General features: G+C 40.6%; 1 protein-coding gene and 1 long non-coding RNA gene across 5 annotated transcripts in view; one reads left to right on the forward strand and one right to left on the reverse strand.

Moving 5' to 3' along the window:
* Window positions 1–15,379, forward strand: part of LOC309370882 — a 45,468-nt gene extending 30,089 nt beyond the window's left edge. Inside the window, exon 3 of the long non-coding RNA XR_014168722.1 lies at window positions 14,907–15,379. This is a non-coding gene — a long non-coding RNA (uncharacterized lncRNA). The remainder of the gene's footprint in view (window positions 1–14,906) is intronic.
* PCGF5 (polycomb group ring finger 5) overlaps window positions 447–23,995 on the reverse strand; it is a 40,098-nt gene continuing 16,549 nt past the window's right edge. Inside the window, exons 1-10 of one of the 4 annotated variants that reach the window (XM_081913052.1) lie at window positions 23,368–23,524; window positions 22,525–22,833; window positions 20,024–20,120; window positions 17,257–17,312; window positions 17,086–17,145; window positions 16,230–16,378; window positions 14,312–14,410; window positions 12,647–12,736; window positions 10,913–10,972; window positions 447–8,778 (exon numbers count right to left, since the gene is read on the reverse strand). In XM_081913052.1, coding sequence (XP_081769178.1) covers window positions 8,731–8,778; window positions 10,913–10,972; window positions 12,647–12,736; window positions 14,312–14,410; window positions 16,230–16,378; window positions 17,086–17,145; window positions 17,257–17,312; window positions 20,024–20,120; window positions 22,525–22,636 — 771 coding nt within the window. In that variant the 5' untranslated portion in view covers window positions 22,637–22,833; window positions 23,368–23,524 and the 3' untranslated portion in view covers window positions 447–8,730. Of the gene's footprint in view, window positions 8,779–10,912; window positions 11,052–12,646; window positions 12,737–14,311; window positions 14,411–16,229; window positions 16,379–17,085; window positions 17,146–17,256; window positions 17,313–20,023; window positions 20,121–22,524; window positions 22,834–23,367; window positions 23,528–23,995 lie in introns of those variants that run through there. The other 3 variants (XM_081913053.1, XM_081913054.1, XM_081913055.1) reach the window with 3 other exon arrangements.

Raw genomic sequence — 23,995 nt, forward strand, 5'->3', positions numbered from 1 at the left:
TTCTTGTAAGCTACAAGATTTGTATTTTGAAAGCTATGATATAAATAATAAAAATAAAAAAATAATGAAACCACTCAGGCATCCGAAGATGCTTTGGATCCTAGCCTAATTCTAGGAGGAGGCATGTATATATGGTAAATGGGCAAATATTATTTGAATTGAAATTACATGGCATAACGCTGCTGGTGTGGATTTAGTGCCACAATGATCCAAGACCCCACTCAATGGAACTTTATTTTGATATTTATTTATTTTTGGTCAGTGTGAAGTCGTTATGGTTGCTAGTGTGATGTGAGTTGAAGCCAGAGAACACTTTCATTCAAAGCCTTTTACAAATGAGACAATTTTTCAGATGAACCAAAGAATTCTTTTTATAGCACAAAATAAATTAGATAGAAAACAAAAGTGCAACAAGATGCCTCTTACTGTAGGCTGCACGACAGATGTTACAACATGAATATATTTATTGCTTTCAGAAAGGAGCAATTCAGGGCTAACAAGCAAAGGAGTTCTACAACTTGCCCAACTTGATATTTATAGGATTTTAGCCAACTGGGCCAGAAGCATATTGCAGCATATGGACCGTACAAGATGTGGTTTCCATCAGCAGCTTACAATGGTGCTGTGAACATCGATATTAGCATTAAAAGCAGCCTTTGAAGCATCATCTCCATTATTAAAATGAGTACGTAACATGTAATATAATTAATGACAGGGTTATAAATGGCTACTAATCTGATTGCCCATGGCAAGTATGAATCACCTCCAGCCATGCTAGAAAAGGAACATTCGCTAAATTTGAGGAGTTTTGGTTCATTCATTCTTCCTTAATCCATCTACTAACATAGGAAGTTCTGGATAAGTGGACTAGTGCAAATTTGTGTGGGCTACTACTATTTGTACATTCCCTGCCGCCCCCCCCCCCCCCGGGCTGATTAATAACACATTTCTTCAGCCAAGTTTATATAATGTGCACATGCTGCTGTGTCTTTTACTGGTATTACCTTCTGATACAGATCAAAACTACAAAACGACAAGCAGCCACCAAAAATATTGATCATAATAGAATGCAACATCTACACCTTGCCTTAGATAGAATTAATGTCAGCCACTGTTTCTCAGACAGGCATGTGTTTTGCAGGCTGTAATCCAGCTCACGGAAAGTAACTGGAGGTCATAATGTCATAACATTAAAAGACATTAACCAATTCTCTGGCATAGTGGTTGAGAACTAAGAATTCTCAGGGAAAATAGACAAAACAATAAAGATTATCAACTGGAGTTAAAGCATTCAGGAGTGAAAGTGGAAGCTTTGGGTCAGCCACATGAGTTCAGATATACTATACAGTATTTCCATCAAAGAGATTATATGCAACGTCATGGAATTCTGCTATTCTAAAGGGATTCAGGTCAGGCAACATCTCAGAATTACAGTTATCAGAATCTGACCACAAGCCTGAGTTCCAGGGTTGTTGACGTCCACCTTCATTCTACAGCGTAGGTAATTTATTTCCCAGTGATTGGCCCAAAAAGATAGATTAAAAAAGGACTAAATTCCAGCTACTGCACAATTTCCAATGGCTACTCTAGTCTTATAGCTTAAGCACCTTCCCCTTCTCAATTCTTTTCAGACAGCAACCCCCCTTGCATTAGTCATTCAAGAATTGCAGCTGAAACCTTTTCTGTGTTCCAACAGCAGTTTCCTAGGGAACAGCTTTTCAAAATATGCAGGTATACAACCCACCTGCACTGGAAAAATATATATTTGGATCATTTCTTTGTCCCCGCCCCCACTCCAGTTCACTGAACTACTGACTGGATATGAGAACGGGTTTTATAACCTGGTTGCCAAGCAGCCAGCCTTTTATTGGGCCAAGAGGTAAAATGGTCTTCTGTTAAAATACTCAGGATTGGGGGCTAAATAGCCAGCTGACTTCAGAGCTTGCCAAGCTCTACTCATCATGACCCACCAGCTTCTCTCTCTACCACCTTGCCCTGAGTCCAAGATCTGTCCTAACTCACAAGGTGTTTTGTTTGTTTGTTTTGGTCTTGGCCTTACTTGCTCTTGCTCTGGGTGCCTCCAGACTGTCAAGGATATGTGGGAAAGATTAAAGTGCATACCAGTGAGCAATGGAAGCAGACTGAGGTGCTCTGTTCCCCTAGTATAGCAAGCCCACTTTTAAAACAAAATGGACTTTTTGTGGTTAGGAAAGAGACCAGGAAGTACATTGAAAAGTCTGAGATGAACAGATGACTAACAGGTAGATGACTAACAAGCAAAGTAGGACGAATGCAGACAAATCACTACGAATGTTCAGTGAAGACCAGATATAATCTAACTGCTGTGGGATGAATGCTCAATAAAGAGATCATCTGGAGAGGCCCTCTGTCTCCTGGCTCACCACTTTTGATACCCAAAGCTCACATTCCTGTTATAAGCTGCAAACAGAAAGTACCGTAAGCAGCCAGTGATACATCAATCTGGAGTGTGACTGTCACAGTTAATCCAGAACTTTGTTATAACATGATGACAAAGGTAGGAATGCTGTAAGGCAGAAGGAAGCTAATATCGATGATGGAAACACAGCACCAATGCACATTCTGCTTTCAGGTAGATTTAATGAAAGACTCTGTGGCATACTCAAGACATACTTAGCTAAGTCCAGATATAAAACGTGCTTAGCCCAGTTGTAACTATGCAGCTATGTACAGAATGAACATGCCACAAATGCAAAGGAAATCCATTTTAGCAGAAACCTAAAAATATTTAGGCGATCCCCTAAGAGGCAGCATTTACCCCCCTCCAAAACAAAACATAGATATCAGATAACAGAGTAAATATTTACAAGTGCATTTCCTTTACAAAAATACATTTATTCCTAAGTAGGATAGACTGTCATTAATAATGACCTGGATTTTTTTTTCACTTCAATTTGAATGATTCATAAGCTAAACTTTACAACCACAAAAAGGTTTATTATGTTACCACTTTTGACACAGAAAAAGAAAAGGCTTAAAATGGGTCATACCTGAAAATAAAATTAACAATGGGGGATTATGCAATTAGTTCTCTACATACTTCAAGAGCCGTTAGAGTACCGATTCAACCACCAACTACATACAAATAAGTTTAGAAGAATAACAGCTAATGTCTCTCTTCTCTGGTCCCTACCACTTGTTGTGATTCTCAAGGCAGTTTATTTTAGACTTGGTGGTGCTCATTGATGCAAATCTGTTGCTGTGTCTACAGACCTTCAACAAAATGCCATCCCATATCCTTCCCTGCCCCCCCCCAATTTAATACACTTACTGTTTCTGCGGGGGTTTTCTTTACTTATTAGATTTTCTGCGAAAACAGTAAATCCAGATTAAAAGGGAAAATATCATGGGATGACATTTTGATAAGGATGTTGTGTGGACACTGCGCAGAACTTGCATACACGAGCAGCACTATATTCACAATAAACTGCCAGGTGGAAGCAGCTGACATCTCATGCAAGGACACTTACAGTCCCTCCTATGCAGGCTGACCCAGAAGTCAGTCCTACAAAGTTCTGGGGATGCTCACACCCAAGTAAGTGTGTACAGGAATACAGCCCTCAAGAAGTTACCTGGGTTATTATTTTTTAATGCCACACAGTTTCTCTTTTCAATGGCTGACTGTAATGTGGTAGACTAATCTATGCATTTTTATTTTCTAGTCTAGAAAGCAAATAAAATTTTGTGGACAAGTTCTTTTAAAAAAGTTAAAACTACTTTGAAAAGATGTATCAAAATGGAATATGTTGTGTATAATGCATAACACAGTGTTGCCTTATTTGCTAACCCACAGGACAGACATGATTGAAAGCAATGTTCTTTGCTAAAACAAACAAAAATACTACAAATGGATGTTGATACCTTGTCACATACTCCAGGCCTATTCTTTCTGGCTAAGGATTATGTAACTAAACCTCAAAGCTATTTCTAAAAGGCTGAATGAAATTAGTTTGATCAGTATTTTGTGCTTTGCAGATTTACAAGATCGACAGGGCACAGAGTTTTTGGTTCATAGGCCAGGTATAGCAGAGCCACCAGCACTGAAGCAAAAGGCTTTGTACCTTTTCATAAGTGAGCATTTCTCAGGACCAATTTTAAAGCAACAGAGACCTTCAGGCACTCTCCAGCATCTAAGATCATCATTAAATGTGAACCCCTTGCCAATAAAATAAAACAAAACAAATGCAGTTCTAGGAGGTAAATTTCATTCATAGGGAAAATAAGCCCCCTGTGTTTTTGTGTCATCTTTTACAAAGATAACTAAGCATTCTGGGAATATTTCCTGGTCTCTCTCTCTCTTAGATTACTAATCCTGCTTGCTTATCACTCATTGACCTTGGGAAATACGTATAAAGCAGAAATGCCCTTATCACACACTGCTCTGCATAAAAGATGCTACAAGAAAAGCAGAGTGTCACTTAGCCCATTCAGCCTAACACTTAACTTCGGCAAGAGTCAAGAACAGCCATGAAAATGTATACTTTTTATTTCAATTGTCCAGAAGCAGCACACACGTCTATTCAAAACTGTAGAAGAGGACCCTTCCCATGCAATCTTTAAAGCAGTTTTGTGCAAACAACTTGAATAAGCATTTTAATCTGGGAAAACTGGGGATTTTAATTTAGGAAAACTGTGTGTGTTAACACTACATAGTTTATTCTAATTTAACAGTATTGCATTATATAGGCATTTGAGATTGGATGCCAGCGAAGAAGAAAAAGAAAGTACTGTAAATCATTTGGCATGAAACCTTCAATGAATACACATTACTAACTAGTTGAAATTTCGTTCAAGGGGAGAGAAATCAGGCAGAACCTTTATTTCTGTGCAAGAGATATATCTAAACCTGTGGCATTGCTTCAATCCTGAAAATCAATCTACATATGTAACCTCATGTCTTATCCTATAGGGATCCCTATATGCCCTAAGCTTGTATACTATTTACTGCTTACTTGCGGGCACAGAAGTGTTACAATTCTTTGGGCTGGGCATGCAGAACAGTAGTTTCAAATGCCCAGGGTGAGATTAAAAGCTTTCCATTTCTTCCGTGAAAGGAAAATGCCAGCCTGCACATGGGAAACAGCTTCAATGTCCATGGAGCAATTCCCTTTCACAGAACAGAGGAAGCTGGCCAGACTATTTGCCCATCAAGCCCAGTATTGTCCACGCTTTTCTCTCAGCTGCTCTCCAGGAAGCAGTCTTTTCTATCCTAATTTTAACTGAAGATGTCATTTGAGACCTTTTGCATGTAAATCATGTGCTTTATTGCTGAGGTATGAACTCTCCCAATAGAAAACATGCCTCGGAATGAGAATCCTCAGGAAGTGAGCAAACAGTGAAGCCATTGTCGGGTTTGATTTTATTTTTTTTACCCCCAGTCAGTTTGGCTATGGATATCTCTGCGTGCACTATCTTCATTTATGCAATGTTTCTCTGACACAGAAAGCCTGTGATCACGCTCTATTAATATTTCATATTTAATTTGTTCTTGGTACACCATTTATATATTTTTAGGAGTAGATAGGTAGAATCGTCAGTGAACTAAGAAGTTAGAAAGTTCTATAGAAGACGACTGCACTTGGTGGTCCTTCCTACAATTACCCAACCAACTCTGTAGAGGCACTATACAGCTGAACCAGAAATGCAATGGTATAAGCCACAAAGAGGTTACATGTGCAAGAAACATTTTAAGGCTCTTAGCGTTTCACAGCTCACAAGTCTGTCTTGGATTTCCATGCTTTTTTTTTCAAGTGGAAAATATTTGCTCCCATTAATCAAGGTTACGCTATTAAAAACAAAATGAAAATAAATAAAAAAGAAGATGAACTAGATGTTGGTTCCCAGCCCTAAACATCTGAGATGCTACTGCAATTGATGTAGAAAATCTTTGTAGCCAGACCCCAAATTCTAGTTTTTATATGGCCCTTTCTCTACGGAGAATAGCAAATTTTACATAAGGTTTATAATTGTTAGATTTCTGAGGATTTGGACAAAACACGTTTAAAGGAAGCATACTATTAAAATAAATAGATTACTTTGAGAATGTATTTTAAGTCAGTCGGAATGAAGTTTTGAAACATTACATTTACCTCCATGAATCAAAGGAAGGATTTAACAGCTCATTTTCCACAGGAAACCAAAAAATAGTTCAGAAATAAGTTGCACATACTCCATTTGTGAAAATAAGAAAGTATTTTGTTTGTGGGAATGTGGGAATTTTTAACAATGCCCAAGTTGGCAGAACACTGATGAAGAAAATAAATCAACATTTGTTGCTATTGGAGGTCCTTCAGATCTTAAATGGCAACAATTTCAGTAACTTAAGTAAAGCCACTATGCATACAACGGATCTGCACTGACAGATTTTTCAGGGCATCTTTGGATGTTACCTAAAAAAGCTGAAGACTATGGTCTATGCATCTCTTTCCATGCTTTTGGGTTACATATGAGGAACACTTTGGGGAAAAGCGGTGACTCCCATATCCTCTCCATGGCAAAGTATACACATTCTGGATCTGCACCCAAAGGAAGATGCAGGAGCTACTGCTTCGGGTGTCATCCAGGACTATGCAAACAGATACACAAATCAACTCATTAACTTTCTCCTCCCCTTGCCCCTCCAGGTAATGTCCAAAATCATTCTAGTGAAACACAGTGCAAAGGGGGAATTTGCCACATCCTAAAATACTAACCTATACACAGAAGTAGGCTAATATAATGTAATTAGATCCACTGCTAGATGTTACCTGTGTGTGTAAAAAAATATCTGGCTAAGATCCAGACAAGTAGTTCCAAGAGCTTAAAGAAGCTGTGGACTCGTTCTTCTCAAGCAGTAGCCTCACATACGGTGAAACAACTGCTTTGGAAGCTGAAGTGAAGTAGAAAATCAGTTTTTGATATGGCATGAGTGGCAGGCCAAACTGTTGAAAGGGGGAGAACGTTAGGCAGGTGCAAGCCCTCTGCACCCAAAATAGGAGCGAATGCAAGTGGTACTCCTGCACCATGCCCAGAGCATTTGACAGGTGATAGTTATTGACACTGTCATCAAGTATAAGTTAGAGGAAGCCAGCGTGGGCTTTAGTCCAGCCACCCCTTTTTCCTCCCATCTGCTGTGTTGTGCCTGACACTCCTGATCATGTTGTGGGGCACAGAAATGGCAGCCTACAGTTATTTCACCATCTACTTCCTACTTTTACATGCCAGGGCTGTGGTATTTGTACTGCCACATTTTCCTGAAGTGAATTAATTACATCATAGCATCCGAAAGTGAATGTAGTTACTTGTAGTGTGCCGTTCACTCTACAAATAACTCTGTTTATTAAAACTTGTACAGATCATTCAGCTGTATTGTTTTGGCTTTTAACTGTGCAAAAGTAATGGAAGACAGGAAACAAAATAACAATATGTTACTAGCTTTGTAATGATATCCATAAACAAAACACAACATTTTTAAAAGAGGAAGAATGCACATGCGATACCTAAGGCAGCCATTAGTATTTTTGTAACACTACCGCTTGTCAGGGGAAACCTCCCCCCTCCCTCGAACAGTCAGTGGGTTTTGGTCAGGTAGCTTTGTCAATCATGTTAAATCTGCTTCTGTTTCAGGTGTTACAACCAGTTCTACTATAGCTTTTAGATTCCAGATAACCCAAAAATGTGGTTGAAATGCCATTAACATTTTACAATATGTCAATGTGTTACTGAATATACTAAAATAATACAGACGTATATTTAGGTGCAGTGGACCTAATCTAGCACACTGAAGACCACAAATTTCAAAACTACCTCTTTCCCACATTGTTGCCTTCAAGGAAATCTGAAAAAGGAAGCCTGCAATGGCAACAGTTTCAAAAAAATACCTAACACTTTTTATATTACAGTTTATGACACTTCCTGTTTCTTCTTTTATTTAAAAAAATATTATGTAATAGACTTTTAAAAAGACAAAATAACCTTACCTGCAGCATGTTTACAGATTTGCTATTTCTGCAATTTAAAACTCTAGGTTAAGTTATATACACTGCTGAAAGGATATGAGACATTATACCATTTCAATTCAATACAAACTGTCGCATTTAACTTCTCTGACACAAAATCTAAAATTTCAAATTCTGCAAAGGGACTGCTGTATACTAACGAGTTAGCTACCTGGACCTATGGGGAACTGAATGAGAAAACGTTAGTGGCACAACAACCACATTTCTAAAACATGTATTATATACAAAAAAAAAAAATGTAAAGGCATATTTAACCTTTTTATACAGTACTTTCAAACAACATTTTTCAGTAAGATAGTTAATGTGGAAAAAAACAAACAAACAGCAACACCACATGTGAAAGAGCCGATGGCCATCTTTGCCGATGTAATCAATGTTATGGACCAAGGAAGGTTTCTAACAGGCAAAGCAAGTATTCCAGAGATTCAGACTATACATTTAACTATTTGGCTATGACTCGCAAACTCTGAAGTCACAAACATCTTATGAATGTTTCAGTAGGAGAATGGCACTTGGATTATGCTAACGGGGGGGGAAGATAGTTGATCAGCTGAAGAAAAAGTCGGTATCTGCATGCTGGAATTCTGATCTTGTTTTCCCACCCCCCCAAATCCAGGCACGTCCATTCATTGTGCAATCTGTCGATGGGTAAATATAGTGCAGGTTTAATCTCAGTGGGATCTGGCCCTTTGGTCTAACCGAAGTCAATTCTGGGTCGATACTGGAGTACCATGGGGTAAGACTAGAACCACAATGAAAACAGAACAAACAATGATAGCATGTAGACATAAGCACATATGCAGTAGAATTATTTAAAACGTATCAAAATAGTTTACTCATCAACTTATACACATTAAAGAAGCGAAAAGAAAAGGAGGCGCTCTGTATATTAAAACAAGAGTTGGGCTAGCTCTTCCCATGTCATGTCAGACTGCCTTGGAGATGAGCTGAAGTATTTCTCCCCAAATCAGACAATACATTGCCTAATTTCTGGACCAATCTGAACCCATTATTTCCCTCTGCATAGCCTTTCAAAGCAGCCCCTATGCAAATGTCATCTCCAGTCTGTTTATTCAGGCCTGCTTTGAAGCAGTGAACCTGGCAAATCTGCTGCTGGGAGCCTTACTGGGCTTCATCACGTTCCAGAGAGCAGGAGGAAGCTAAATACACTGAGGGCCCTTGTGCCACTCACTATAGTTCAGCTTAACATAAGTGAAGGCAAAATAGGTGGGAGGGCCATCATGTACGCCACCCTGGATAAAACTCTCCTTCCTTTACGGCACAAGTAATTTTACTGCACAAAAATAAAATTTGTCAATTATTCTAATGCTATTCCTAAATTGCTTTGAAATCTTAGGCTGAAATTCCATGAAGTCCTAAGCAGCCAAATAAACTATTAACATAAATTAAACTATCAAACACCATCTTGGGTGGTGAAAGGCAGCCCGGCTCACCTGTAGGGCAGGGTGAAGCAGCCACCTTGGGTGGTAAAAATCCCTGAGGCAGCGCCCTCAAGATTTCTGGTGAGATCTTGCAAGACTTCAGGGAAATCTCAACAGAAATCAGTGCTGGTGCCAACACTACTTCTCTTCTAGCAGCAGAGGGGGTGGGGCGGGCAGTGCAGTAGCAGCACTTTCCCTTTTGCCTCTGGCGGCAAATGGGACGTGCCGGCCCTGTTTTCAGGCAATTCAGGGATCATCCCATTGCTGCATGAGAATGCAGCTTTAGTTACATGTAATGTAACTTGAGCAAGCAGGGCTATAGGAGGGCAAATCACCTTGTATCGTTTTGACTTACTATTTTACAAAAAGCTAAGGAATTGGATTATTTTATCAGAAGTTTGATTATCATCTCACCACTGAACACACACTCTCTCTCTCTCTCTCTCTCTCTCTCTATATATATATATATATACAGGTGTTTGTTCTTTTCCCAGTTATCTTAATGAAACACAGCTATGAACCATTCACTCCTAGTCTCCACGTATCCTAACAATTAAAAGCGTTTAAATAATGCACAAACAATTAAACAGCATCAGAGGGAGTCACCAAGGCTGCTGGTACTGGAAGCGTCAACAACCACAGCAGATAGAGGGGCTAAATACTACCTTCTAACTCCCATCTATGTGGTAGCCAGTCAACATCAAGTGCCAGCAGTACAGGGAGAAGCCAGCCCTCAATTGTTATAACATATCTCTGAAGTTTTCTTAGGATACCTACGTTTATATATCTATGAGCAAAGTAATCCCAACTCTGGCCAGGGGTCAGTGGGGTAAACAGAATGGCAGAGCCACCTCAATGTTTTTTAACTTACAGTGGCCAGGGCAGGAGGGAGGGGCAGTGACATTCACTTCTTTCCCTTTTGTTGGGCTGCACCAGCTGCAGGCTGGCACAAGAGACTGGGTCTCTCTTCAGGAGCTGGGCTGGCTTAGGATCCAGCAGATCCATAGCCGCAGCAGGCGCTTTTGTGGTGGGGGAGCTCCCTGCACCCCCATAGGAAAAGGTCAATGGGTGGGAATGCTCAATGGATTATAAGGTCCTATAGCAGTGCTAATCAGGACTTAGGACTATAGCCTTAGTGTCACTATTTTATACTATTTCTATCTTTGATATGTGCCTTGGGTATGCAAACAGAAAAGTAGGATATAAATTTCACAAACAAATTAATGAATAAATATTACATGCATTAAAAAAAATTAATCTGCATGACCTTCTGAAAGCACCTGAGGCTTATGACCTGCAAGGCTAATTTTGGTCTTGGGAGACTTTCTTATATGGAATTAAAAGGACACCCACCACCCATTGGGCTCCATTAACAATGGTTGTGTTAATGTCATCTTAATGACTATAATGTGTACAGTCGGGAGTGCCTCTTACCTGATAAAAAGAGCCATCCTGTGAGCAGACTTGCGAAGATGAGCAGTTCTGACACCGAAACTGCGAAGGAGACGAGTTTCTGATCAGATAAGAGGCATCCACAACTGGACATGGATTATCAGTCATCTCATTTATAATTCTGTTTCACATTTGAGAATTTAATTATTTTACAATTAAGACAGGTATTGCATTGCTATCAGAGATTAACAGCAAAATGTATAACTTGTACTGGACCAATTTTATTAGTAGGCATATTCATTTTATAATCAAAAGAACTAGAAAGGGAGCAAGGTGAAAATTACTAGGGACTGGTCTGAAAACCCCATTGTACAAGGGGAATAAAAAGTGCTTCTGCATACACAAAAGTGTCCTCCATTGTTCCCTCTCCCTGCCTCCTGGTCTACAGCTTCCCCACTCTTTCAGAATTGCCTACAGAGAGTTGGGAGTGTTCTTGAAGGATCCTCAACTCTTTTCAGGATTTGTGCAGCAAAGGGTGCAGATGCAACGAGAGGGAATTAGGAACTTTCTCCTTGAATGAGTGAAAGTGCTTTCCACCTATCTTGGAGGGCTTAAGGCACAAACTGGAATAAAAAAAAGGCTACCTAAGACTATAAGATATGCAAATTGTTTCTTAGTTGTGACTAGCATTCACTTAGAATGGAAAATATATAATCCCCCACCCATTATTTTATATTCAGTAGATGAATAGGGTTGTATACAACACTGTGTGAGTGCATGACAAGCTCATGCAATGGACCTTTCCCTTCCTCTGCTCCCCCCAAAAAACCATCTCCATGGTGCAAGTTTTTCTAATCTGATACTGTGCATCCCTCCCTTCCACTTATGCAGCTATTGACAGCTCCAGTGTTCTGTAGGGGCACTGCAAGGAAAAGGGAAAGAGAAAGGGAAAGGGAAAGATGTATTGTGCAAGCTCCTATCTGCTCATACTAAGGATTAAACTAGTATAAGCCATGTTTTAAAAGTGCTACTAGTCTAAAGGACGATTTCTATCTACGTAAATGATTGCAAAACATAACCAGGGATTAAGAAAATTAAATTATGTTTCTGAAGTCATCACTTTTAGCAATGCAAGTCAATTCCTTTCCAAATCTGAAAGTCCTTAAATATTCTTGCATTTAATCATTTCTCAGCCTGTCTGAGTCATTGCTCAGAATAATATAATAGATGATACTAATGGTACCAATGTCAAAATGCTCATCTTTTTGAAATGGTACTTTGTGAGGAAGCTGCTACTCCTGAGGCAGCTACTAGATCTCTTTATGATAAATGTTCAAGCACCTTCCCAATTTCCTCAGATCTATTTCTCTTTGGTTTTTTTGTAACCACTTGGCACCAAGAAGCTTTGTTTTCTGTACTTTTCACTGACAAATACATTCCTAGGCTGCAAGGCCTCCTTCTCCCTGGACTCTATGACTTAATTTTTATCTTAGTTCCCAGCAAGAAGTGGCTACTGCCAGCTGGTTTCTTTGTTTACACTCTGTGCCAAAGCAGCCAAGGTGGTGCTGGTTTGGAATAACCATCAGTTATCATGCCACTGTATCATAAAATCTGGGAAATCATGGACTATTGGAAACCAACAATGCATTTAAAAATAGTTATTAATAAGTCCTGCTGAGGCTTTTAAACATAAATTTAGAAACCTAAGATAGCAAATAAGCTATATATACACACAAAAGAAATTATTAGAGTTAAGTTATTTCTAATTTTATTTACATTTTCGCCTCGTAGTCTCCATCTTGTCATATAGATGAATTCCATAGTGTGATCCTTCCCCATGATCTCCCCATTGCATAGTACATCCAGCTTAGAAAGAAAAGGAAAAGGGAAGTACTGTAAATCACAAAATAACCTTAAGAGTAAAAAACACAAACATAAAAACACCAATTTCCTTTAAATTCTTGCAATGTTTCCTAAAACTGATTAGTATATAAGAGGAAATGATAGGGAGTATAAACGAGAACACATTATCCTAGTGCAACATAATGATATTGATCATTGTTTAACTGAACAAAATACAAACGAAATGGCCCTGATCCAGAAAGATCTTTTTTTACAAGTTCACATGTATTTTCACTTTCACTCCAGGCAGAAGACCCAGCATGTATACATGCCACCTACAATGAGACAAACTAGAAAAGCAGCTTGGATTGCGGCACATCAAACTGCAGTGTTTTTAAACCATGATTTACTTGGGAGTCCATTTGATTCCATTATCAGATTAAAAGGTAAAGGGACCCCTAACCATTAGGTCCAGTCGTGACCGACTCTGGGGTTGCGGCGCTCATCTTGCTTTATTGGCCGAGGGAGCCGGCGTACAGCTTCTGGGTCATGGGGCCAGCATGACTAAGCAGCTTCTGGCGAACCAGAGCAGCACACGGAAACACTGTTTACCTTCCCGCCTGAGCAGTACCTATTTATCTACTTGCACTTTGACTTGCACACCTGCGTCCCTATTATCAGATTAGTAAAGAGCTTTTAGCGATCATAGGAAAGCTACATGATTGTGATTTTTTAAAAAGTAAGGTGGAGAATGTACAAATAAATTTGCATATGCTGCTTGGGGGGGGGGAGGGAGGGGCAGCCAGTCTGATCATAAAGGAAGGTAAAGAATTATTTAGCATACAAGTACAGGAAACTGCCTTATACCAAGCTACAGTATTTGTCCATCTGGTCCACCATGGGCAGCTTAAATATGCAACAGTTCTCCACAGTTTTAGGCCAAGGCCTTCCACGTATCTTAGAAAAACAAACTGGAGATGGCAGAAACTGAACTTGGAACTTAATGAATGCAGTCATGTGCTGTATCCATAGTGCTATGTTCCCTCTTCAAATCACTATTTATGGCCAAAAATTCCAATGTTCAATTTGTTGGCATTTATGGTTATAGAACCTGCCTTACTCCTACAGCTGCTTTCACCAGTTAGAGCTGAAGGCTGGATTATTGATGTCTCATTGTCTGAGTGAGACAAAACTTCCTGTTTCATTGTAATAACACCCATCTATATATCAGAGTTAGGAACAAATACCATTTCAGATGAAGTAACACTTTCACTGAGGAAATGTTTATGCAGTTAGTAGCATTTTTCACTGGGGTCACATTAATGCTGATTTCTCAGTGAATAATAATCCTCAGTAAAAGATAGGCTTTACCCTCGATTATGACACTAAAACTGCAATCCCATGCACACTTACACTGGAGTACACTGAACTCAGTGTGACCGACATCTCAGTAAATTTGGAAAGGGTTGGCTTATTGATATTGCAGTCCATGTTTGACATTAAAGCCAAACAATATTTGTACATCTGAAGCCTGACATATGTCCATTTAACTTAATCACAGGAAGGAGTGTAAAATATTTGGCTTGTTGTCTATCATACCTCATAAGAACTTGGAAGCTTTAATTTTAAACTTAGAAACTTCTTGATGGTCCCTACAGTAACTCGCGTAGAACACCGTATGAATTTCTTCATCAGTCCCTAAAGGAAAGAAGACAAAAAACTGTGAATTTGAATACACATTTCAGTCTTTGCTGGGTTCCAAAATGAAACCCAATGAAAAACAGACAAACCTGCTTGATCATTCATAGGATGAGAAAGTACTACAGCTAAGTGGTAGAACACATTTAGAATTTGGAAGCCTTAGGTTAGCTTCATTTGACAAACTTTCAGTGACAACACAAACGCTACTCTACTTAGCATTTTTGTTATAGCAGTGTTGTTGTAGGGCAGCATGCCAGCTGTTATAAAGGTATGCTCACAGGTGTAACAGAACTTTTATACATAGAACACTTTCCTTGTGAGATGCAATTGGCACCCACTCTTTTAACCTTTCAACAGCAGCTGAAAATCTGGTTATTTGCCCAGGCTCTTAGTGGACTTCATTGTTAGTACTGATGTTTATTTTAGTTGGCTGGTTTTAACTACTCTATTTTTAGTACTTGTATAATGTGTCTCAATTTGTTTTAATTTGCAGTTAAATGGAATGGCATTTGCAATGAAGGGCAGGTAAGAAATGTTTTAAATAAAACACTGACATTTGAAGACCAAACAATACATCTGCCTATATTTTCAGCTGCTGCTATATGGGAAAGTACAGGGACGCGGGTGGCGCTGTGGGTAAAACCTCAGTGCCTAGGACTTGCCGATCGTATGGTCGGCAGTTCGAATCCCCACGGCGGGGTGAGCTCCCGTCTTTCGGTCCCAGCTCCTGCCCACCTAGCAGTTCGAAAGCACCCCTAAGTGCAAGTAAATAAATAGGTACCGCTTTATAGCGGGAAGGTAAACGGTGTTTCCGTGTGCTGCGCTGGTTCACCAGAAGCGGCTTCGTCACGCTGGCCACGTGACCCGGAAGTGTCTCCGGACAGCGCTGGCTCCCGGCCTCTTAAGTGAGATGAGCACACAACCCTAGAGTCGGACACGACTGGCCCCTATGGGCAGGGGTACCTTTACCTTATATGGGAAAGTAGCAGGCTGATTTCAAGTGGAGAAGTGGCAATAGGCAACAGGGTGCTGAAACTTCCCCTTCCTGTTTTATGTATTCTAACAAGACTCGGTGACTGAAAATGAACCCACGGGGGTGGAGGGCAACCTGGGTACAGGTGTTCCAAAGCAGGGGAAGGGTTCAGCCTTCCTATAGTTTTGAAAAAGAATATTATAGGTTTGTGGGTCAGTCTGGATGATACCCTGGGTCCCTCCAAGCCTGTGCTCCTGTATCATGAGGCTTTAAATCTACTAGAAAAGGTAGCTGAACTGGCCAGACCAGTTCTTTTGTCAAGGTCACTGTCCCTGGCAACTTAAGAATGATCTCTGTTGCCATAGAGACAAATGGGTGGGCTCCCCACCACCACCTGGCTGGATGCCTTGCCATCCTAGGATGGAGAAGAATAGGCCAAGGAGGGCTGTGTATGTGATGCTGATGCTGGAAGCTGGAGACACAGAAGCATATTTGCTCTGTGCTGGACTCAGAGTGGTGACTTGGAGCTTCCCTGGCTTTGGGTGTCCCTTGGGGAAGCAAGATCCGTTTGGGTGTTAATTACAGGAAATAAATAAAACTATGTATGCTAAAGACAGCACAGTCTCTACTGACCTTCATCCCAAGGAAAGTGAACCCTGGGTAAATGCAGGCACCCTTGGCACCTCTCACTGCTCATGAAATAGAGGTTGCACACAACGATATAGTTGCAGAAAATTAGAATCTTCAACTGTCAACAAACCTACGCTGTTTACAGCGTGAAGATAAAAAGGGTGCATATGCTGCTCCAGTTATTTAAGAAACAAAAATATTATCAAAACTCACTTTTACTACATTATCTCCGGACTGCCCATTGTTACGTAAACAATCCAGACAAATAGCAATCTGTGGGTCACTCCTGTGATAGTCTTTATCATCTTGATTTTCATCTCCATCTTCATCATCTTTGGGATCTTCAGATTTTGGATTTTCTTCTGCATAAATAAAATGAAATAAAACATACCATTTACACATATTCCACAACCTTCAAACAAACGGACTAAGAATGAAATCCACAGCATGCTTACTAAGCGGTAAGTTGTACTGAAACCAGTGAGGCATAACTCAGTGCAGTGGTGCTGAGTATTCCTTCTTTGTGTTGTGGCAGTTGCACATGCAGTCACGAATAGGTCTATTTTATCTATTCTGCTGTTCAAAATCTTCACAAGACTGCTTTGGGAGGTTTTTTTGGGTTTGGGAGGGAGGTGCCATCAGTATGCTGATGACAATAACACCCAATTCTATTTCTCTTTTTTCAAATAGCAGATTACAGATTTTGACAAAAAAACAAAAGCCCAAATCCTTTCCTTATGTATGCCCATGTGAAACATTTCAGATGCACAAGAATGCTCCTAGGAGGTATAACTGGATAAAAAGCATTAGAAACAGCATAACATATATTCTCTATATGCACAGCTATGTAGACAACCAACTGTAGAAGCTAAGCATTTTACCGTATGATGTGTATAAATAAGCCATGTAACTAATAGCTGCAAGAGTTAACTCCAAGGGAAAAAGCAACAGCTGAACATACAGGTATAGTTTTGCAAGCACTGACTCTCATGCAGCTTTTGACGTCTGAAATTAAAATACACTGGATCTTATCAAAATGTTACTTTTAAAAAATCAAGGATGTAATTACCATCTCCATTTTCTTGAGGTTTGTTTTTCTTCCAGAATTCAGTCTCACGGTATAGTTCCTCTAGTTCACAACAAAAAAAGGAGCATGATATTTCAGTTCAGTTATGCTGGACTATCAACAGGATTGCAAAGAAAAGAAAGCAAGCAACCAAATGAAGAGGGGGAAACTTACGTTCTCGAAGCCCTGGGACCAACTTAAATATAATTTCCTCTAATGTGTTATCCAGCCTGAAGAGAGATAAACAGAAAGAAAACAAGTCTTTTGACGTCTTTAAAAAAGTTATCTTTTTTTTTAGCTAGCTGATAACAAATTTTATGAGCATGCATTGTAGAACTTGAAAGGAAACGAGGAAGAAAACCTTCACAACACTGTGTTTGGCAGCAATTATTTAAGCCACAAATTTCCCAAACAACTATACTGAGATATTTAAACACTGTCTGTGATCCCAAAGTACCTTCCTACGGAAAAGACTAGCCACAGAATGCCTGGCCTTGCCTCCTTCTAATCAACCTCTGCTGGAAGTTCTACCACTAGTTGCAATTGTATTGAGAATGTATGAAGCCATTATTTTCTATTTGACAGACAAATAGAAAATAATGTAGGGGGAATAAAGTACCATTTTTTTCTTTGTCCACTAAATGTATCAAAATCTTTTCTCTGGTATGTGTGTGTATATCGGGGGGAGGCATCTAGATATTACAGTTTTCAGAAGAAAGATCTCCAGAGAAGAAAAGTATGAAAATCCTCCATGTGCTCAGAGAGAGAAGCTGCTATGACAGTAATTTGTGCAAAGCAAAAACTACACACAACAGTAAAATGTGTAGTTTGGCCCATTGTCCCATAATGCTAAAGGGACTTTATTTGCCCGTTTAAAATTTGTCTGCAAACTTCCCCTAAAAACAACATGGTCACAGTCCTGTAATTTAGGTTTAGGCTGTTCAGCCTCCCCGCCTAACAGCTGATGTATGTGGTAGCACAGCAGCCGTCGTCAGTTTCCCCACATCCTCCAGCCCCCAGCCAGAAGCAGTACTTTTGATCTGGGTTGGAGAGAGTGGCAGAAAGGGCATTTAAAGGGTGTTTAGAAGGTGCTCCCCACTTATGTGATTTTCACTTGTGTGCATGGGGTGCCAGAATGTAACCCCTGCGTAAGTCGGGAATTAAAGGGATGCAGGGTCATATGAGAAACTTCAGGATTGGTCCCTGTGAGCAGCTAATTGATCTAATGGACAGACTTTCCCCTCAAACAGATCAGATTGCAAAACTCTTCTGGAAAAAGATAATCCATAAAAATCTACTGACTCTCCTGTCCAATTACCAGTACAGAGCCAATAGACCAGTTTTGTCCTAAGCCAAACCACAGAGAGACAAGTTGCATTAACTGCCATTGATTGTTATGAACTGGATAGTATTCATGCTCAGTTACTAATATTATATATATTATATATATTTTATTATAGTTTTGATGTACTTGTGCTGAAATGGGATTTCTAATAAACATTAAAAGTGAAGGTAGTCATGAAATATAACAAAATGAGGACACACAGCAGATATTTCACCTATACTGTCTGTGAGCACAGTTTTGCAACTGTACTAACAGATGAGCACAGAACAATTTCAATGCTGGTTCAAGCCATTAGTTCTGCCTCACCTGCTTCCTTCTCTGCTGCCGCCACCACCTCATGCAACTGGAAAGAAATAAAAATAATTCCCTGCAACTGAGTGCCTGAGGTGAAAGCATCTCAGATACAGTGGCTTCAGAAGAAACTTGTGCAACAGATTATAAGGGAATTGAAATCATTCAGAAGAGGCTCCCTGTAGGTAGCTATTCATGACCCAAGTCATTCACTTTCTCCTGCCAGAGAAGAAGTGGAGGTAGCAGCAGTACTGACCAAGGGAGAAGGCTGTTGGTGTGATCCAGCATATATGTCTTTTTCCACAGTTTCTTACTACTCTACATACAGTAATGCTACCTTGCAACTTAGCATAAGAATAGTTCTGGAAATCTGGACTTCCTGTTCTTTAGCAACAGAAGATAGTTCTGTGCATCTCTTTAACATCTGTAAAATCTAGGACATGGATCCTGTTGCAGTTAAACTGTGTTGCAACTCAACCATTGAAACCAACAAAACACATTATATATCCACCTTCCAGTATGACCACTTGGTTTGGGGAGGTTTTTTCTTTTTCTTTGTACATATTAACCTCTTCTCCCAGTATAGAAGTATCCCCTAATAGTCATATTTGAAAAGTAAGATAAATTGCTCATCACATTTTTGCCTCCTTAACAATGCAAAGATTCTGGTTTGCAGAGCTCAGTTGGGGAAGAAAGAAGGTGAAAAACCCTGCAGATTCAGCAAAAGAAAAAGGAAGCAAAGAAGCAGAAACAGCCATGATCTCCTGGCATTATTTTCCCAAGGATATTTCCCTACTTGCTTCCCCATTACAAAGAGGCACCTCATTTTCTTCCAAGCCCATGATTACGTAGTCTGATCCCCCTACATGTTAGTTTTCTGTATGCTCTCCTACCCTATCCCTAATCTCAAGGACATTTAAGGTTCTTGTGATTTTTTTTGTTTAAAAGGCCATTTGTGTGCACCAGTTAGTTGTTGTTTTTTAAGAAAGAAACTGAACTGATATGTCATTGCACTGCACTGCAAAAAAGACAATTATTCTGCACTGCAAGGAGCAGAGGAGCGGGCAGGCAGGTAAGGTAAAAAGACATGATTACACACACTATTATCATGGGATTGCATCCTGGTCCATCTGAAAGCTTGGAGCATTACTGCCACTCAGCATAGATGCAATAATGAGTTGTATGGACCAATGGTCAGACTCGGTATGGCAGCTTTCTATATTTCTGTAGGTAGCAAATCATGGCAAAAGGCAATTTAAGACAAACTCTCTCCACTGAAATAATTTGTATTTAATATCCTCTTACCGTAACATTTCTAATGGATTGGTCTCATGAACTTGATTGCCACATCTGGGACAGTCATTGCTTTCTTCGAAGTGCTGCACAATACAACTCTTACAAACTACAAAATCAAGTAAGAAATAGGTATTAGACAAAAATGTAAATTGGATGATTTCTGAATGCTATCATTTAAAAGAGCATGCCCACACCTATCACAAGTACATCCCAAGTTCCTTCCTGCCTTCTTCATATAGTGTTGGGATTTTCTTTCCAGCACACCTGGTAAAATCTGCTGACTTCTCTAAACTGATTTGCATGTGCCAAGCTGCTCTCAAAATTCAAATCAGAGAAGCTAGGAGCTCCATGTGCACAGAGCATGCAAGGAGATTCAGATAGGCTGCAGAGCTCTCTTTTAATGTAAACTGAAGTGATTCTTTTCAAAATAACTTAAAAATTTAAAGCCAGGACAGGGAACTGAGACTCCCCAGATGTTGTTGAACTACAGCTCCCACCATCACAGGCCATTGGCCACAGTCCCAACATCTGGAGGGCCACAGGTTACCCACCACTGATTTAAAGTAACAATCAAGATTGATCATACCAATTTAGGGAAAAGACAAAGCAAAGCTTCTGGATTTGGGGAAGAGACAGATTTATGTTGCACGTGTGCCTGCATTATTTATTTAAATATTTTAATTCAGCATTTTTTCTTCCATCAAGGCAGCCAACAGCAACATTAAGGAAAACCCCCCCACAGAATCTGAACTTCTGTGTCCCTTCAGTGGATACCACCAGGTGTAAAGGGGAGAAATAAGTCTCCAAATACTTGCAGTAGACATGTACAGGGAAGTTGCCATTGGCTTTAACTTCCAGGTACATGTCCACCATGGCCCAATTTGGACATCATGCTAAACCATGGTTTAGTGTGATGTTCACAAGCTGAAATAAGCCCTGGACTTCTCCGATGTACCTGGGAGTAGAACTCTGCTAATGTTTACTTTCAGTTTCTTCTAATCTTAGTTTATAGTCACCTGTGAACTAGATATTGTGAGTTATAACAAACAAATTTCCAACAAGCCCACTTCAAAGCATGGCTTCCAAAGCCTTTTTTCCCTTTTAACTGATCAGTCAGCTATAATCACGAGTCTTGGTTTGCATACAACAATAGACAGAGATCAGGGGGAAACTGAAAATAAATGTGTTTGGTCATTCTCCCACCCATACTGGATGGGAGAACATGAGGCTTGCTCATGTTAGTTCTGCATGTGATGCTAAACTAGATATGTGGAACCTGTGTCAGTCTACATGTTAATTCTCCCTTCATTCCTGACCATTAGCCGTTCTGGGCAGGGCTGATAGGACTGAATCCAACATGTGGACTACAGATTATCCACCACTGATTCAGCATGACATATGAATGTGGTGCATGTACATTTATATATACACAAACCCCTTTAATATTTATTACACTTATCCATCACTCTTTCTCCAAGGAGCTCAGAGAGGCTAACATATGATTCCCAAACAGTTTTCCATCCAGGCATTCTATAGGATTAGAACTGTTTAGCTTTAACAGTAGAAGTGAATGATGCACCTGCAGAACACTTTATTTACACTTTTTTTTTTACGGTGACAAACACTGGTATACATGTGGCAAAATATGCTTACACATGAAGATGACCTAGAATGTAAATCAAGACACTACTTAATTCTTTCTGAGTGGAGGCCTCGTTCATAAATGCAAGAATGAAAAGTTTATGGGTGCTACCTATCAATTTTTAGGACCATTAGGACCATTTTATTAAAACTACCCATCAAGGGAATTTAAACCTTGTACAGGATTGGCCTGTCAGTCCCACTTCATGACATTTTTGTTTTTAGCAAAAACTTCAGCAGTTTCTTGGCTTGTCAAAATGTAACTACTGAACAAAGTTCTTTAAAACAATTTTTTTTTGCTTCTTTTAAGTTGAAGGCACAGGTAGATCTAAGAAAAAATATAGAATCCAAACTATGTCAACCTCCAAAAAGAACACAGTACCCTGGTATTCTGTGACACTTTTGTTACAGGCATAGCTTAACTATTTAAACTTCCTTCAACTCTTTGAAATTTCTGGTATTAAGGAATAACTGTGATATATTCTGTAAGTGATACTGTTTGAATATTTGAAGTGTATGCTCTAGATACTATAATGGTGTATATTATGCAACAGTATAATGATGCATAAACTTTTATGTCTTGGTTTTAAAATTATGTTGTGTAGTGGCTGGAGTGTGGGACTAGGATCAGTAATATCCAGGTTCAAAACCCCACTCAGCCATGAAACACTGAGTGACCTTAGCCCAGTCACTATCTCACAGTCTACCTCGCAGAGTTGTTGTGTGAGGATAAAATGGAGAACCATGCTGGTTGCCTTGAGCTCCTTGGGGGAAAGGCAGGGCATAAATGTAGTAAATAAGATAAAATAAATAATTGGACCAAATACCATTTTGTTCCAAAGATAGATGCCTCACATAATCCTACTTACAAGTATGTAGGCACTCAGTTACTGTTGTTGGTTTGATAAGATATCCTTTACAGATACAACAGGTGATATGGGGATTGAAATCTTTCACAAAGTGCTTCCTCTGGGTAGCCATTCGTGGCACAGGCTGCGGCAATAAAATGGTTTGGACCCGATCCGTGAATCTGGAAGGCGAAGGTGGCAGGATCACAGGAGCCGGTGAGCTGCCCTGCGCAGCTGGACTTCTCCAGGCATTTGATCAAAATCCAAGGGTCCTCAGGGGGTCACGATTCCTAACCTCTGCTTCTTTTTGGAGTTAGACATCTTTGAGCCCTGTAACACACACAAAAAACGAAAATAAAACCCAGGAAATGGAAGTCTGACAACAGAGATGATCCCGCAGCCACACCGCAAACACAAAAGATGTTTGAACTGGCCGGAGGAAGGAAGAAATGCCTGCAACATTTGAATGCTCGTTGAAGTTAGTAAGGAAAAGCAGGAGGCAGGGAGCACCTAAGAGCTTGTGATAAGAACTCAGAGCTACAAGAGAAACCTCGAAGCTGGCAGCAGGCTTGTCTCTCCCCTGAGAAGCTGAGGGAGGGGGCTGCTCAGTTGAAGGTGGGAACATGTTCCTTCCAACAGTCAAGCCCCTTCCATAAACGGGGTTAGCAGGCGAGTTTCTTTCTTCCTTAGTTATTTAAAAAAGCTATTTACTCTCTCTCCCCCCCCCCCCGCAATTTATGGTCTCACAGCTTGGTCCCGGTCTCAGGGCTGCCCCTCGGACTCCCCCTCTCTTTTAAGGCACCCGACGCCCCGCAGGCGCTCCCCGCTCCGCCCTGCGCGCCTCCCCTCTTCAGTTTCTCCTACCTGGCGCTACCCCCGGCCCGCTCGCCTGCCGGCGAAAGAGAAAGGGAAAGAGCAGGCGCGCCCGGCCTGCGTCTGACTGAGGGCGACGGGACGGCCCCAAAGCGAGCCTTCCTCCGTCGCCTGGGCCACGCCGTCGCTGCGCGCGCACGACGTCCTCTCAACCAGGGCTCACCTGGCCGCCTCCTTCAGCCCCGAAGCAGGAACGGAGCGCGCCTGAGCACGTGCAGAGTGCTTTTCCTTCCGCGCTGACCAAGAACCACTTGAACCGCAGCGCGTGCTAGGGCGCAGACAGCCGGTCGCCCAAGCCCGGCTTCCTTTGGCTCAGAAGCCCGGAGGCACTTGCATTGTCAGCAAGACTGCTCAACACCGGTCTTCATAGAAGCCAACTCCTAGGGGCCGGGTTCCTTCGACCCCCTTAAAATATCTGTGGACGTTGTACCTCCAAAGTTGATGGGCATTGCCATTCAAATATGTGGTGTGTGTAGAACAGGGCTTAACTGCCCCCCCATATTTTACTCAAGTTGGCATCCCTGCCAGTCTTCATTTGATTGGTATGAGGCAGGCGTGTGTTTAGGTCAGAGATCAGGTTTGCAGATAGCCTTGAACCCTGGCATCTCTCCCTTGCTCT

The sequence above is a fragment of the Podarcis melisellensis genome (genome assembly GCF_964234715.1).
Source record: "Podarcis melisellensis genome assembly, chromosome: 5".
Lineage (NCBI taxonomy): Eukaryota > Metazoa > Chordata > Lepidosauria > Squamata > Lacertidae > Podarcis > Podarcis melisellensis.